This window comes from Mauremys reevesii, linkage group 1 (assembly GCF_016161935.1).
Source record: "Mauremys reevesii isolate NIE-2019 linkage group 1, ASM1616193v1, whole genome shotgun sequence".
Lineage (NCBI taxonomy): Eukaryota > Metazoa > Chordata > Testudines > Geoemydidae > Mauremys > Mauremys reevesii.
Window position 1 is genome coordinate 40,796,648 of NC_052623.1, and position 17,211 is coordinate 40,813,858.

A 17,211-nucleotide genomic window follows, 5' to 3' on the forward strand; every position below is an offset into this window, starting at 1 on the left:
CAAAGGATGAATATAAATAAACAACACAAGTGTGAGACAAAATTAGAAAGGCACAAAATGTGATTAAGCTAGCTAAAGATATAAATAGTAACAAGAAATCACTCTACAAATACATTAGAAGCAAGAGAAAGACCAAGGGCAGGGTATGCCCATTACTTAATGAGGGGGGGCAGACAATAACAGAAAATGTGGAAAGAGCAGAAGTTCTAGATGAATTTTTTGTTTCCATTTTCACCAAAAAGGTTAGTAGCGATTAGATGTCTAACAGAGTGAAAGACAGTAAAAATGAGGTAGGATCTGAGGCTCAAACAGGGAAAGAGCAAGTTAAAAATTACTTAGACAAATCAGATGTTTTCAAAGTCACGGGGTCTGGTGAAATGCATCCTAGAACCTCAAGGAGCTGACTGAGGAGATGTCTGAGCCATTAGCAATTATCTTTGAAAACTGATTGAAGACAGGAGAGATTCTAGAGGAGTGGAAGGGAGCAAATATAGTGCCAATCTATACAAAGGGGAATGAGGACAACCTGGGGGATTACAGACCAGCCAGTTTAATTTCAGTACCTGGAAAGATAATAGAGAAAATAATCAAGCAGTTTGCAAACACCTAGAAGATAATAAGTAATAAGTAACAGTCAGCATATATTTCTCAAGAACAAATTGCGTCAAACCAAACAAATAGCTTTCTTTGACAGGGTAACAAGCCTTGTGGATGGGAGGAAGCAGTAGATGTGGTATTTCTTGACTTTAGTAAGGCTTTTGATGCTGTCTCACACAACATTCTCATAAACAAACTAGGGAAATACAACCTAGATAGAGCTACTATGAGGTGGGTGCATAACTGGTTTAAAAACCATTCTGAGAGAGTAGTATCAGTGGTTCACAATCAAGCTGGAAGGGCATATCAAGTGGGATCCCACAGCGATTGGTCCTGGGTCCAGTTCTGTTCAATATCTTGAAAAATGATTTTAATAATGGCATGGAGAGTATATTTATAAAGGTTGCAGATGATACCAAACTGGGAGGGGTTGCAAGTGCTTTGGAGGATAGGATTAAAATACAAAATGATCTGGATAAACTGGAGAAATGGTCTGAAGTAAATAGGATGAAATTCAATAAGGACAAATGCAAAGTACTCCACTTAGGAAGGCACAGTCAGTTGCACACATACAAAATGGGAAATGACTGCCTAGAGTACTGTGGAATGGAATCTGGGGGTCATAGTGGATCACAAGCTAAATAGGAGTCAACAGTGTAACACTGTTGCAAAAAAGCAAACATCATTCTGGGAAGTATTAGCAGGAGTGTTATAAGCAAGACAAGAAATAATTATTCTTCTCTACTCTGCACTGATTAGGCCTCAACTGGAGTATTGTGTCCAGTTCTGGTGCTACATTTCAGGAAAGATGTGGACAAATTGGAGAAAGTCCAGAGAAGAGCAAAAAAAATGATTAAAGGTCTAGAAAACATGACCTATGAAGAAAGATAGAAAAAACTGGATTTGTTTACTCTATAGAAGACTGAGGGGCGACTTGATAAGTTTTCAAGTACATAAATGGTTGTTACAAGGAGGAGTGAGAAAAATTGTTCTTGCTATCCTTGGAGCACAGGACAAGAAGCAATGGGGTTAAATTGCAGCAAGGCAGATTTAGATTGGACATTAAGAAAATCTTCCTAAATCTGAGAGTAATGAAGCATTGGAACAAACTGCCAATGGAGGTTGTGGAATCTCCATCATTGTAGGTTTTTAAGAACAGGTTATACAAACACTTGTCAGCAATGGTCTAGCTATTACCTTGCCTTGCTATTGCCTTGAGTGCAGGGGACTGGACTAGATGACCTATTGAGGTCCCTTCCAGTTCTACACGTCTATGATTCTATAAACAGAGTCAGACACTTGTGTAGCACTTGCCATCTTAGGATCTCACAACACATTATAAAGGTGGGTAAAAAGTCTTATCCCCATTTTACAGATCAGAAAAATGAGGTGCAGAGAGATTAAGTGTTTACAAATCAAATCAGCAGCAGAGCTGGGAACACAATCTTGAATAAGGTGTGAGTGCCTGTATAGAACAGAACTCAGGTCTCCTGACTCCCAGTCCTGTACACTGACACCACATTACATCCTGAAGTAGTGCTAGTGCTGAAAAAGCAACAAAACAACAAAACCCACATAAAAAACAAAACAAAACAGACACATAGCTTTTGGCTGCATATGTCACTAGGAATAAAATTTTCAAAAGCATCTAAGTCACATTTTCAAAAGTGATTTGTGTGTTTAGGAGCCTAAGTCTCATGGGAAGTCAATGAAACTTAGGGTCCTAAGTGCTTAAATCTCTTTTGAAAGTTGGGCTTTGGAGCCTAAAAAATTTGTTCCACATAATGAATACAAATAATCTGGCACAGCCATACCCCTTGATCATCATAAAATTGCAGGAGAATTTCAACCAATCAGAAACCTTGGAAAAATAAAAAACTGTATCCATGTGTCCGATTGTATCACTTTGTTTCTGCACTTTCCACTCCCTCAAACAATATCTCACTTTTTAAGAACGTCCCTTGCTACGTTATTTATTCATAACCATGTCCCACATGCAATAGGTCTCACAAAAACCAGATGTTGAGGCACACCATGTCCATACCTCATTAGGGAAGGATGAATAATTACTTTGTAGTATATTGGCAATAAATACTGCATATGATGAGATAGATTAAACCCAGTCTCTTCTCTTGGACTATTAATCAGTCTCAACACATTACTGCTTTGTATACTACAGAGGTTATCCCCTTACCACGCACCTGTTTGCTTTATTGCTGATATACAGTATGTATCTAGTTCCCAATAATGACCCAGAAGATATTACAAGAATTAACACTTCCCTGGCTCAATTTATTGCTTCAAGAATAATCATAATGTGGTACTGCTAGGGAATTTTTTTTCCAAGGCGTATATACAATGCAATGCAAGCCATTATACTAATACAACGTTAACTTTGAGATTTAAGTGCACAAAAGCCAGAAAATTCAATTTTAAGGATTGCCTGGCAACCATCTCTCTGCCCTCTAGAGCTTATGCATTTTGCTTCCATCTTTCATTACAGGATTATTTAACAGTGAGTTATGTATACTCTCTGGCAAATGTTTCAAGAGAAGGCTGCATAAAACGCTTTCTGAATTGGGCCATGGTGAGTTAGTCAATGGGACTTAAGCACGTGCTTTGTTAAATCACACCCTAATGGCTCATATCCAGTAACTGAATACTGACCTCCTCTTTAAAAGTTCCAGCCACAAGAAGGAAGAGGTTGTTTTACAGTCACTCTTTCCAGCTCTTGTTCCTGTAAGCCACTGTGATGGCTCCCATATTGTAATTGATTCATCCCAGGATATGCTTATGTACCTGCTAAGCATTTATTTTTGTTTGTTTTGCTTCTCAGCAATACAGTTCTACGAGCAGCAGGATAGATGACAAGGTTAAGATGCACCATTATGTCTGGGCAAAGGTATTGTGTATTGTTCACTAAGAATTAACGTTCTGAGCTCTGCAGAGAGAATATGAAGGTACTGATTAGGCCTCTGTCAAATATCAACTCTGTTGTTTTTCACTTTCCTCTCTCCCTTCCGTCCACAAAACAATAAACATGTTTCTCTGGAACTACCATCCTATCTTTATCCACTGATCAAATTCAAGTTTTCCCTGCCCTCTCTCTCACAGTGTCCATGTAGAACAAAATCCTAGAGCAAGAGGCTAGTTCAGCATCTGTGCCCATTGGAACCCTTGGCTTTTCTGCTGAGACTGCTAACAAGGGTGCCACTTCACATCACTTGGTGTAGTGGCCTTTGCAGTGTAACATCTTGTCCTGTAGGAAACACACTAAGACCACTTATGCCATTTTGCAAAGACCACTGAACCACTGCAATGACCTAGTGATAATGATTTGGATTGAAGGTGAACCAGTGACCTACTGTAGAGGTGAATGCTCTGCATCCTAATACTGAGCTATCAAGTTCCCCCCGTTATGTATTGTTTAACTGATTTTTTTCGGCATGATCTCTGATGGCCAAGGCTAAGAACATCTCTCATTCATGAGAGGTTTAATAGTGTGCATGTTTTTGCTGCAGTGCTGTTAGCAAATGACTGCAATTAATACCATTGTTAAAAAAATCTTTAAAATACATGGCTGAATGTTTAATTTACGTGAATGTGAGGGATTAGTTCCCTGGCTTCAGCGGACAGATGTTGGGCAGTTGCTGTGCAAACTTCCCCCACCTCAGCTCTGCCAACACATTGGCCAGCAACATACATTGCACTGAAGTCCTGAGACTCTCTAGAAAAGAGACTGCCAAGCGTGCTGTACCAGTAGTGCTTTTGTTATTGGCACGAACAGGAGCTAGAACAGCCCTACTTATGCTTGGCAGAGAGATCCCAATGGGAGCATGGGATAAGAGATCCAATGTGAGTGTGAATCTGAGTTATGGTGTTACGTATGAGCTGCATGTGTTCTTCTTATGCATCTCTGTGAAAATGGGCCACTTTGTTCCTAAAGTTTGACAAGCCCTAATATATTGTTTGTTTTGCTGCTAATTTGCTGCTTCTCCCTCTGGGCTATTTCAAGTTGAAATCTTTGCAGAAGAGCATCACAACAGCAATGCAAAGCTCTGAGCAACGAGATTATATTGGAGCATGAATTCCACTTTTCTCAGCAGGAATTGAGCATTCGGCGGAAGTCAGGTAATATATCTCGTTTGGAAGAGGGGAGGCACTAGCAGTTTTCAGTGCTTCTGTTGGATAACAGATGGCTGGCTGCATGGAGTGAATGTAACAGCTTGAGTAGTTTTAAGAATTTAAGAATTTCAGAGCACAGCAGCAATTATATGTGAAGATACATGCACTGACAATTTGCACTGGTTTCATATCCATGTGCAAGTCAACATAGCTTTTATACATTTAAATATGCCAGGGGAATTCTCTGTTCAGAGGAAAAAATCTACAAAGTTAAAATGGTTAGCAGAGTGTAGCAAGTCCCAAGCGTACAGGACATGTCGTGATACTGCATTATCTGCTGACTGAAATAACTTGGGAATTGAAGCATGTCACCCTAATCACACCTGCAGCAGCATCTCATGTGCATGTGTGTGTGTTAAACAGAGCTAACACATGTGCAAGTTTGTGAAAAATGGAGACAAACTGCAGGTACAACTCATAAGTGTGCAGGTCATGGCAGGTGGCATGGTTTGGGTACTATAGCATCATGACATGTTCCATGCACACAATAAGTACTGCATGGGGACCGGATACCCAGTCAACTTTGTGGATTTCTTCCTCTGAGTAGACAATTTCCATCAAAGGTTTTATAGGCTTTAAAAGCTTTGGGGTTTGTTTGTAGAGGCAAGTTGCCAGTCTTCAGCATGCCTTTCCAAACAAACACCCAGCTGTCAAAGGCCCTGGGATCCTGCAGGACAACAACAATTCTAGTGTACTGGTATAGTAGTAAGTGTCTCACGACAAAGCCTGTGGCATTGTATGGCAGATATCACCATAGAGGCTTGGAACTTAACTTTTGCCATCACTCTAACTTCATTACCACTATTTTTTCCTTGCTCAGTGGGCCAGTCCCTGAACCCTATGCACAATGTGACTAACAGCATGTATGCTGGGGAAGTTCAGTGAGAGGAAGGAATCCTTCCTCTTAGGGTACACTGACCTGTGGTTCACACTGCAGCCTCACAACTGGTGTAGTCCTTGTGGCTGTTGTGTCCCTCTCACAAGAGGAGTCAACTAGTGGGTCTGGATTGTTGTAGATCCATTGTCTCCACCCCAAAGTCCTTTGCACTGGAGCAGAGGGGGCCTGAGAGAACAAGTCTATGGCATACACAGGTTGATGAGCCCTTGGCTGGGCTCATTGTATCCTTCCCTTTGTCCTGCACACAAGAGTAACACTGGTTCCTCTGTATTCAGCACCGTCAGAGAAGGCAGATTTTATCCTTGTGGAAGCTACGAAACAGCAGATGCTGTTGCCTACAATTAGGCCAATAAGCTCTTGTGCAATTTCTAGACCATGGCCATACAAAGAGCTTTTACTGTGTGGGTGAAAGGGAGGTTCCAAAAACCAGTATCTGGTTTCTGCACAGATTTCAGCACTCCCCACAAGTCCACCTCTATGCCAGCTAGCCCTCGCAAAATCAGCCAGGGAACCCAAAGACCCACTCCCATAGGCAAAAACATCCACAGACAGATGAAAGGTACACACAGAGAGGTTTCCCTTCCACCAAAAGTGACCTTCACTGATAGAGTCTGGTGTCTTACTAACATCCTGCTGAGTTCCTGGCTAACACTTTACAGAGCCATCCACAAAAATGAATTAAAAACTAGCTAGCAGTATTACGGCAGGAACAAATCATAAATTGAACAACACAGAGAAATTTTCCACACTTGTCTCTCACACTGTGGTAGGGAAATTACTCTCTAGGGAAGGCAGCTTTTGATCAACTTTACTTGTCATAACACAGAAGCAAATAACACAGTACTTTGCATCATTGCTGATGCTTTGGATGTGTCACCTTTATACACGCAGAGATTGTATATTCTTAGTGTGAATCTATTCGGATTTTGGGAGCAGCAGATTTATTTGCAAACACTGCCATTATCTCCATGGTGATGCTGACAACAATTTTTAGTTTTTGCACTGATCTCTATGATTAGAAATTCACTTCTACTATAAATTAGCTGCTTGGAAGGACACCCTGCAACAGGTTTCTTCAGGGTATCATTCCTACCTTCTGCATGCCATTTTCCAAAGGAATTAGAATGCCTATCACATCTGCCTACCCCTAAAGCTTTTCCATAGAATTACCATGATGAAATGAGCTATTGACAGGGATGGGTGGCTGATGAGAGGAAACAGTAGGGACAGGAGTGGTTGTTATCTTCAGATCAAACTATTGCACAGTGAAGATGTGTGTCAGGAAGGTCTCAAATTTCACAGGTTAGAAATATAGATGTGCAATATATGTACATTACTGGCTGTTCTAATAGTTTGCACACTGATAAATTAGGCAGCAACACCACAGCTGTGCTGGGGTGGAGGTGGGGTAGATAAATTGGACCATTTCACCATCTGTGATTTTAGCTCATACCACCTGCTTTCATTGCATGAAAAATGCACTTGATATACTGTACATGTGTAAGCTAATGGTTAAGGCTAAAACATGTCCTCTTTTGCAGAAAGCCAGGAGAGGTCTGCAGTGAGGCTGGAAACTCTGCAATCTCAAGTCCAAAGAGTTTTCATCGGGTCAGCCTTTGGATGGCGGATGGTGGAGGGGGAGCTGCATTTGTTCTGCTGCATAGCAGACAGGAGATAGAGAGCTCTAGCCCCAGGGATGTTCTGAGATCCATGGGAGAAACTAGCAGATGAGTGAATTCATGGATGGTTGGGGCATCCGCGTTGAAGCTATTCTCAGTGCTAATCCTCAGGTCCCCTCTCTCTCATGGTAGCAGGACACCCTTGTGACAGGATCAGATTTCTCTTACATGAGGCAATCCCTTTGGGTTGGAATCGGCCCTTCCACACCCCGCCACGTTTCCCAGAAACTAAGTATCTCCAAACATTCAGAGTTCTCATGAAACAGATTCTAGGATTGGAGGTGAGGCTGTGCTGACTGATCCCCCACCCTTGCCACAGAGTGTCGGTCAAAGGACCGATTTTCTGACTCTTTTTATCATCTCCACAGCACAATGTGCAGGGATAATTTCACCCAAGGGCCAAGTTTCTTTAAAAAAAGTGCTCAAATTAGGACCTTACACCAATACTTAGGCAAAATAAGTGGTCTGATTTTGAAAATTGCTCAGCACCCAGCAGCTGCTGGTGAATTTGAGTTGTTGGGTTTTTTGTTTTTGGTTTTTTTTTTTACTTCACTGGGCTTTGGATCAGGCCCATACAGAGCTATACATCATCAAAAGCACTGTACAAACATTAGCTAATTAACTGTTTTCTCTAAGAATAGAACAGCGTTGGTCTGTACGAATAGGACCCTACTATGGGTAGACTTGCAGAGGCAGTTCTACAGGTAGTGCTAATTGAAAAGGAAACCCAAGGGAAAGGGTGAAAACAGAAAAAATAAAGTCTGTCTGAAGACATGACCATCTGGGGCCAGATCCTCTCCTGGTGTAAATGAGCATAGCTCCACTGAAGACAACAGAGTTGCATACATTTTCAATAGATGAGAATCTGGCCCTTTATTTTTACTGACCTTGATTCATCTAAATTTTGAACAGTCATTTGCATTATACTATAGATAAGAATTTCCCCTTTTTTAAATTTGTACGTCTTTTACTCTATTCTGCACTAGAAAAAGCAGCAACATTTCAGCCAAGCCAGAAGCAGATGAAACTTCCAGCATAACATTGCTAATAATGGATGTGATTTTCAAAAACTCCAAAGCGATTTAAGAGCACAAATCCCACTAAAAATCAATGGAACCTGTATTCCTGTGATTGAGCTGCTTTGAAAATCCCTCCCAAAGTGCTTCGCATATCTGCTGGATGCTGCTTTCAATAGGCTATATCATCCATCGTAAGGACTTCTACATAAAATCAATGGTATGAGATATGGCCCATGGTGTGCAACGGAACTTTTCTTTACCCATCAAGACATTGACCTTTAAGCCTTTGTTTGCATTGTTCTGGAGAGACTGGACACATGTTACTAGTAGGACAAATACTGAACGTATGAACATTATATATTATATATGCGAGACAATGTTAATTTAAACCATAAAAGCCACGTAAGGAGACTTATCAATGTATTTTTCTTCTGCAAAATATTGATGTTTTTTGTTGCCAAAAAGTCAAAAGTCTTGCCACTTGTATAATAAGAAGCTTTGATAGATAGCAAGAATATCTGAAATATACAGTAGCTTATTCTGAAAAGCTCACTCATTTTACAGTATATGGAATGTAATTGTCCAGAAAGTGAAATATGTATAAAAATAGGTAAAATCCCTACAATATTGTACTGAATTATATATTCCTCCTGCCAGGAAGGTTACAGCACTCTACAGTATATGTATGAAATGTTTGTTCAGAAAGTTAAAAAACATTGTTACCTTGGTGAATGACACATTAATGTAGGAATGCATAATCAGAACTGATGCTCAATTCTGCTTAGCTGGTGCAAATCTACAGACAACCATCACCCACTTTTGTTCAAACAAAAATCAACCCCAAAGATTTGTTTGTTTGTTTGTTTTTTAAAGGGGCCGAATTGAAATTGACAACCAATAATTCCTCTGGAAACAGAAGTATTTTGTTTCATTTTCCAGTTTGTTTACTGACAGCAGTCACCCACCTTTTAAAATAATTATTGCCTGACATTAGATAGAGCTTTTACTGCTTGTCCACGACAAGGCAGAGAAATAAAAAGAATATCCAACTTTCCTCTCATGACCCAGTTCTGGGCTTGTGCTTTTTTGACTAGTCTTTGATCTGCAGCAGGCCTCATAGGCTTGTCTCCCGAAGGAACATGGTGCCAATGTTGTAGGAAACCTTTCTCACTCTGGCAGATGTAATGGAGGGCTTTAGCTGCTTCTGACCACTTGTGACCTCCAGGAAGTAACAGATCCCAGGGATTTCCTTTGGAAAGTTGTCTGGAAGCTCTTCACGGGACCGAGGGATAAAAGTAAAGTTTTCTTCCTTTTTCAAAAGCCTAGGAAAAAACAAAAAGGCAATCGAAAATGATATGGCCTGCTAGTCTGAGTACATTTTAAAAAGATAGACCCTGTGCAAACCCCAGTCAGAAACATGTTTGAATTATTGTGTGAATATTTACCAATCAGAGGCCATAATCCTGGGGTGGACAGACCTCAATACTGATGCCAAATGATATTAATAAAATTATAACTTATTTTGTTTGATGTTAGGTCACTGAATATTAAGATATAGCTACAATTATGTTATAGCCAAGATACTTGAAAATGTAACAATATTTGTATCTGTTTAGTTAGTTATGGTATAAAATGCTGGTTAAAGAAATTGCAGGAGGTTACTGCTTTCTGTCCCGAAGGACAAGCAAATGTCAGAAACACAACTCCTTCTTAGCCATAAAACCATGTTTATTACTCTCCATGCTATACAAACTCAGAAAATTGTAACTCTAAGGACCTTGACTCAAAAGTAAACAAACCATGTAAAATATTCATGTTTTAGGAAAAAAACTGATTGCAAAAAGGAATACAGATTTGAATTATCAGAGCAATAAGTCAAGTGGTAAAGTGGGTCTCTATCAACCCGCACCCTTTTGCAAGAAAAACCTCTCTGCTTGTGTCTTTAGAACTTTAGAGAAAAGATACTGGAAATACTTTAAACCAACTCTTTTTTTCCATAAATGTTGACATGGCAAACACTTTGGTGAAATGCATATTTGCAAATTTGTTAGCTAAACGCAAAACTCTTAATATAATTTCCTAATGTCATTTCTACGTAAATGGTAAAAAGCTTTTGTGTACCAACATGGATTCTAATAACCTAAATTAATTACTAATGTAATATGCCATTTACATATAGAATACTTATATTAATGGGAAATTAAGCAATTACTGGTAATGCTCAAGCAACTCCCTCGCCCAACTCAGGAAGACGAAGAATCATCTCTCCAAAACTGTTATGAAGAATCAGTAACTTCTTTAACAATTATTGAGAATTATTTAATTTTAAAGGATTGTTTTGAGAACTAAAAACATTTCTATAAATAATAGGAATGTTTGGACTTTAAAAAAAAAACCACAGAATTTAATTTCCAGTTGAACTCTAACAAAATTAAAGGACTAGCTCAGAGAATGAACCGAGTAAAGAGAAGGTAAACTCTTAACTTTAAAAGGTTATCTGGAATGCTCCTGCCACAAGAATAACAGGCAATTAGAAATGTTGCATATTCTTTAAACAGATGACATAGTGAGGAGCTGAAGGTGCCAGCTAAGCCAAACCTACAAGACATGAAGCCAGTGAAAGAGTGACAACAACCAACTTTGAATCTAAACAAAGCTAAAAGAGTTCAGGTTTTGTATAATTTCATGGAAAGAAAAAGGAAACGAGTATTAAAAACCCTGCCATGACCACTCCTCACACAGATACTCCTCACACTCCTCTGCTACCCTGTTTAAACAGCAAGCACTTCACAACTCATCCTATTTCTACAAGAAAGCTACTACACAGACAACAAGAACAGAGAAGGTTCAAGAAGAAACCAACCAAGGAAAAGCTCTCCAAAACTTCAACTTGGATCGGTGAGAGTGCTTACTTTGCCCATCTATAAACTGCCTTAATAATAAGACCAACAGGGTCCACCTTTTCCAAATGAAACTATTTTGCCCATCTATATCTAAGATTGGCTACCAAATAATTTGTAGGAATCAGATTTTGGTCTCAATTTGCCAAGAAAAAAGTGCCCCATGAAAGGCTGGTCCAGTCTTAAAGGTGTAATCTCTGCTAAAAGCACTCCACAGAGAGGCATACAGAAGAGATTGTAACGGAAGTAACAAGTTTATCATTTGTGTTGTTTTCTTTAATTTTTCTTCCCTTTCTTTAATAATAAAATAGTCATGGTAAATAATTGTGCTTATTTTGCTAGGTCTCAATCATAGGGTCTGCTAAGGTATGTAAAAGTAAACCTGTGACTATAATAGTGGAAGTCACATCATTGAGCTGGCAATAAAAGAAACAATTAGTAAGAGCTGGCCTATCATTTCTTGTTTCTCTAAAGACTTTTAATATTTTTAAAAATCAAATTGCTTGGTGTCAAACAATTTTAAATGATCCCTTTTCCCCTTTCCCCAACTGATGCAAATGAACATAGCACCATTGCCTTCAAAGGAGCTAGACTAATTTACACCAGCTATGGATATGGCCAGCACATGCACTCTAAGAAAATCACTACTGGTGGATTCTGTACTCAAAAGGAAGGCTAGATTCATAATGAATATTACCCATAGCATATAGCTTGGCTAGCTTTAATATGAAGCAAGTTCAGTTTGGCAGAAATGCCCACTACAGACTGAACAGAGGCACTGTCCTGCTATTCAGAAATTCTGGGTGAAATTTGGAATGTACTGGAATCAAAAGCAAGTGCTATCAAGGTAGTTAGTCCTTTGCTTCACTCATAGGCAAACTTTGCAGGCCAGACTATGTTATCCTTCACAAGTGGCTCCGATGATTTCATCGAGACCCCTCACAAAGCAAGATACTCTTCAGTACAAGTAAGGGTATCAAAATCTGGTATTATCCCATTAAAACCATCCAGCATAGTTTAGAGAAGCCTTACAAGTATAATCTATGCCAACTGGCTATAGTCACATGGAGACATTATGCCAGCATGAGCACACAGCAATGACCCAGTCACATATACGTACTCCAAGGGATATTCTGCACCAAAAATATTAAAATTCTGCACACAATTTTTAAAAATTCTGCAAATTTTATTTGTCAAAATAATACTAAATAATCATGCCAGTTTCTATTATTTTGATAATTTATTTCAAAATTCCTGTCAGCAAGTATGTCTGTAACAATACAGACACACACAAAAATTCCCCCAGGATTAGAGAGTTAAAGAAACCCCTATGACAACCCAATTCCTGCTTCTCTGCCCCCTCACCCACAAAGCCCAGCAAGGGGGCCAGACACTCACACCTGCTTCCCCACAGAGCCCAGCCATGGCCCCCCTCAACCCAGACACTCACACCCCTTATCCCTACCCCCCACAGCCCAACTGTGCCCCCCCCCAGCCCAGACACTCAGAGACTCTATCTTCCTAGAGCCCAGGGATCCAGAGGGAGAAACAGCCTGATGCTGGGTCCCGGGCTTGCATGGAATTTCCTGCATGCTGCTGCCACCTTACTCCAGGATGTGTGGGGAACTGCAGCTGCTGGGAACCCTCCAGTTCCCTCCCTATTCTGTTCCCCCCGGCCTTGTCTTCTATGTGTGAGCTGGGCTCTGCTGGGTCCAGCGGCCCATAGTGGTGGACGACATCTCTGCAGCCCATTTCTGTGTGGAAAAAAGGAAATTCTGCACGCGCATTAATTTCTGCAAAATTCTGCATTGTGAAATGGTGCAGAATTCCCCCAGGAGTAATCTACTTTCCTGTAGCTATGGCCACTATGCCCCAGACAAGAAGGGGCAATGGTACAGACCTACCAATGCTGGCTTTTTGTCATCTGGGGATTCCTCCCATAGCACAGAAATCCTCAGCTGGCCAGAACTGCAAGCCTTGTGGCCCCTTTGTCAAATGTCTTTCCTCAAATAAATTACTGATATAGAAGATATAGTCCCAGAAGAATAAAGAAGTCTAAACAAAAGCACTCCTCCCATCCTCCTGCCCGCGAGACTGAGTGGGGCCTGAGAGAGTAGTAGGTAACCCCGAGGAAGAATTTTAACCACCACCATCACAACAACTCAGATTTGTTCTATAAATCTTCTTCCTGTTGTTTTCAAGCTAACAAAGACAGTGAAGAAAGTGGAAGTCTGCCTCTTGCAGGGTTTTGAAGAACATTACATTGGAGTCATGGTGAATTCTTAGAAATAAGAAAGCAGTTTGTGCCCCTTTCCTTTCCAGGATATTTATTCTCTCTCTGAAAGCCTCATCCAAAGCCCACTGAAGTCAACTGAAGGAATCCCATTGGCTCCAAAGGGCTTTGGAACAGGTTTTATATTCCTTTCTCTTATTGTTCCCAAAACTTAGTCATGGGAAGATGCAAAAGGAATACTGTTCCCGGGTGAATTTTCCAGGCTTCCCAGCACATTCTGAAACTTTCCCCTTGTCCTAAAATCCCAGAATGTCCATTATCATGGCCAGGGCTGTAGCAACAAAGAACGTGGCCCCCTCCAAACATATGTCCGGGGCCCCTTACAATGCAGAAACTGGAATGCGGTATTTATTTTATACAATATACAGGGTTCATATTATGTATACATAGGCCTACAGTGTACATGTATTCCGTATTTACGCAAAGCGCTTCTTTCAAGCCTTGTTCTCCGCAAATTGGTTAATCAATGCGTCATAGTCCAGAGATCTGGCAATCTTGTTTTCGACTGAGATAACTGCAAGCGCAGAAAGCCTGTCATCTGTCATGGTTGAGCGCATGGATTGTGCAATAGCGTCAATAAATGTCACTTACCTAGTTATACCTTACATTTTTTGCCACTTTTAGGGGCCCCCTTCCTTGTGGGGCCACCTCTGGTCGGAGGGTACGGAGGGCGCTCGCTACGCCTCTGATCATGGCACACAAGCTGCCCCTTGCTTAGGTTTTGGCTGAAGGATGGATCTCTGCTCTAACTACTTCCTGAAGGCATTTTCCTTCCATTGCTTTAGAATCAGGTTGGTTACAAATCTAATCATGTTTTTGTCTTCAGCCTCTGCTATGGTGCTTGCTATCCTGTGGTTTGTGTGTCATGATCTGTTTTCCAGGTCTTCAATTCTATGATCAAAAATACTGTAATAGTTTCTGAATTGCTTGAAAGCCTGTGCTGGCCTCTACAGAGGAGACACTCTCCTTTAATCTCAGCAATGCTTGCAGTAAATGTTCTTATCTTTAAATCTACTGGCTTAATAGATTGCAGGAACTTTTCTCTGGCCCCAGATTTCTGCAAACAGCAGCAGCAGCAGTTCTTGGAAAATTCTCAGAGTGAAATCCGCAAGCCCCCTCTGCTTAATCCTTGCTGAATTCTGTATATTCACTGAAAAGCACTTGGCTTTGTTGAAGTCAAGGGCTTCCTGCCTTGGAGTCATTTTAACTTTATGGGTGAATTGTCTAGTCCCAATGACCTTTCACTTGTGGTTTTAAATTAAAAAAAAATGGTGCTTTTAAAAGATTGATGGAGGAATGAGCAGATTCGAGCTGAAGCTTGATAAGGGATGGCAGATTTTAATAAAATCATCACAGCTATTTCTTATCTCCTGCTGGGAGAAAATCAGCAGTGGTGTATCTCGCATCTTGTGTTGTCATTTAGGCCTTGATCTTTGCAATTTAGTATGCTATGTTTAACCTGGGTTAATGTACACCCAGGTGCAGGACTGTGGCCTTACACCTGTGCAAAGTGGGTGAGAAATGTTACAATTTTGAGTGTCAATGATGGCACAAGGTGCAAGGAAATGAATAATCAAGCTCCAGAAGTTATGAGCTGGTGCAAGTTGCTGGAAATTGCAAGTGGAAGGGTGGGGCAGTAGCAGGAAGATCAACCAACAGGAGGGTGTTAAAAGGTGTAAGAATTAGCCTCATCAGTTTGAAACTCATTTTTTTTTCTTTGAAGCCCAAAGAGATAAAACTAGACCCTCTAAGCTCTCCTGATCCTGAGGATAGGCAGGGGCTGGACTGGTCTCCAGCAGAAGTTAAAGGAGCCACAAAACTATCAATATTTAATACCAACTGGAACGGTCCCCTAGGGAATGTTCTACCAGCCCAAGACCACCAGAGCATGCTACATTTCAGCTCTGCCATATAAAACCCCCTGTGCCAAAGGGAAGGTGGGTGGATAAGGCCAGCTACATAGCTTTGCCCCACTGGAGAATTCAGGACTTCTCATTCACTTGGCTGAGACAGCTTTCTGAACCCTCTGTGCTGATGGAGGGGCACAAAAGTGACTTAACCAGAATTGAAGATCTGGCCCATGGCCCCAGAATGCAACTATTTTCTTATTCCTTTACATTGTGTACAGCCTAAATCAGTGACAAAAGAGTCATGCACTGAACTGTTGCTTAGGTAAAACATTGCTTCAGGTTCTGAAAGTTAGCCAAGAACGCCTCCTTTAATATACACACACAAAATAGATTTCAGAGTAGCAGCCGTGTTAGTCTGTATCCGCAAAAAGAACAGGAGTACTTGTGGCACCTTAAAGACTAACAAATTTATTGTAGCATGAGCTTTCGTGAGCTACAGATCACTTCTTCGGATGCATAGAATGGAACACACAGACAGGAGATATTTATACATACAGAGAACATGAAAAGGTGGAAGTATGCATAACAACATTGTATGCATACATACTGTTGCTATGCATACTTCCACCTTTTCATGTTCTCTGTATGTATAAATATCTCCTGTCCGTGTGTTCCATTCTATGCATCCGAAGAAGTGAGCTGTAGCTCACGAAAGCTCATGCTACAATAAATTTGTTAGTCTTTAAGGTGCCACAAGTACACAAAATAGAAAGTCAGAGGTAATGTAAGATACAAAGAAAGAATGAGTGAGGAGTGGGAGGCATATCTCAGTGGTTTGAGCATTGGCCTGCTAAACCCAGGGTTGTGAATTCAGCCCTTGAGGGGGCCACTTAGGGATCTGGGGCAAAAATTGGTCCTGCTAGTGAAGGTAGGGGGCTGGACTCAATGACCTTTCAAGGTCCCTTCCAGCTCTAGGAGATTGGTATATCTCCTATTATCATTATAGTAGCAGGGATGACACTTTGGTGACATCTGAAGAAACCAGCATGGCTGAGATGTGGTTTCTAACTCCCTTTTTAATTTGGATTCTACAATTGTGCTACTTTGTAGCCCACAGGTGTTAATATCATTCTAATAGTTTTGTTACTAACACCAGCTGGGCAAAGGAATCTTTTTTAGAATGTAAAAGTAGAATAAGTGGCATAAAATGCAATTTAAAAAGATTTTCACTAGAGTGCGGTGCAAAAGAGGATTTCCTGCCACCGTGTCTTGGGAGTTGGAATTTAATCCAAATAAAGGCTTTATAATTTATGAGGAGAGGCTGAGGGAACTGGGATTGTTTAATCTGCAGAAGAGAAGAATGAGGGGGTATTTGATAGCTGCTTTCAACTACCTGAAAGGGGATTCCAAAGAGGATGGCACTCAGCTGTTCTCAGGTGACAGAACAAGGAATAATGGTCTCAAGTTGCAGTGGGGGAGGTTTAGGTTGGATATTAGGAAAAACTTTTTCACTAGGAGGGTGGTGAAGCACTGGAATGGGTTACCTAGGGAGGTGGTGGAACCTTCTTCCTTAGAGGTTTTTAAGATCAGGCTTGACAAAGCCCTGGCTGGGATGATTTAGTGGGGATTGGTCCTGCTTTGAGCAGGGGGTTGGACTAGATGACCTCCTGAGGTGCCTTCCAACCCTGATATTCTATGAAAGGCCATTTGGATAATCTCCAAGAGCAAGAGGCTAATAAAAATAGGTCACATAATGTAGGACTGTGCAGTATATCAAGAATCACAGTAGT

At 40.8% G+C, this 17,211-nt stretch overlaps 1 protein-coding gene across 1 annotated transcript in view; it reads right to left on the minus strand.

Annotated features, from left to right (window-relative positions):
* Positions 1-8,307: 8,307 nt before the first annotated feature.
* The window catches only part of GUCY1A2 (guanylate cyclase 1 soluble subunit alpha 2), a 261,115-nt gene continuing 252,211 nt past the window's right edge, over positions 8,308-17,211 (minus strand). Inside the window, exon 8 of the mRNA XM_039520778.1 lies at positions 8,308-9,700. Within this exon, the coding sequence (XP_039376712.1) occupies positions 9,493-9,700 (208 nt within the window). The 3' untranslated portion in view covers positions 8,308-9,492. The remainder of the gene's footprint in view (positions 9,701-17,211) is intronic.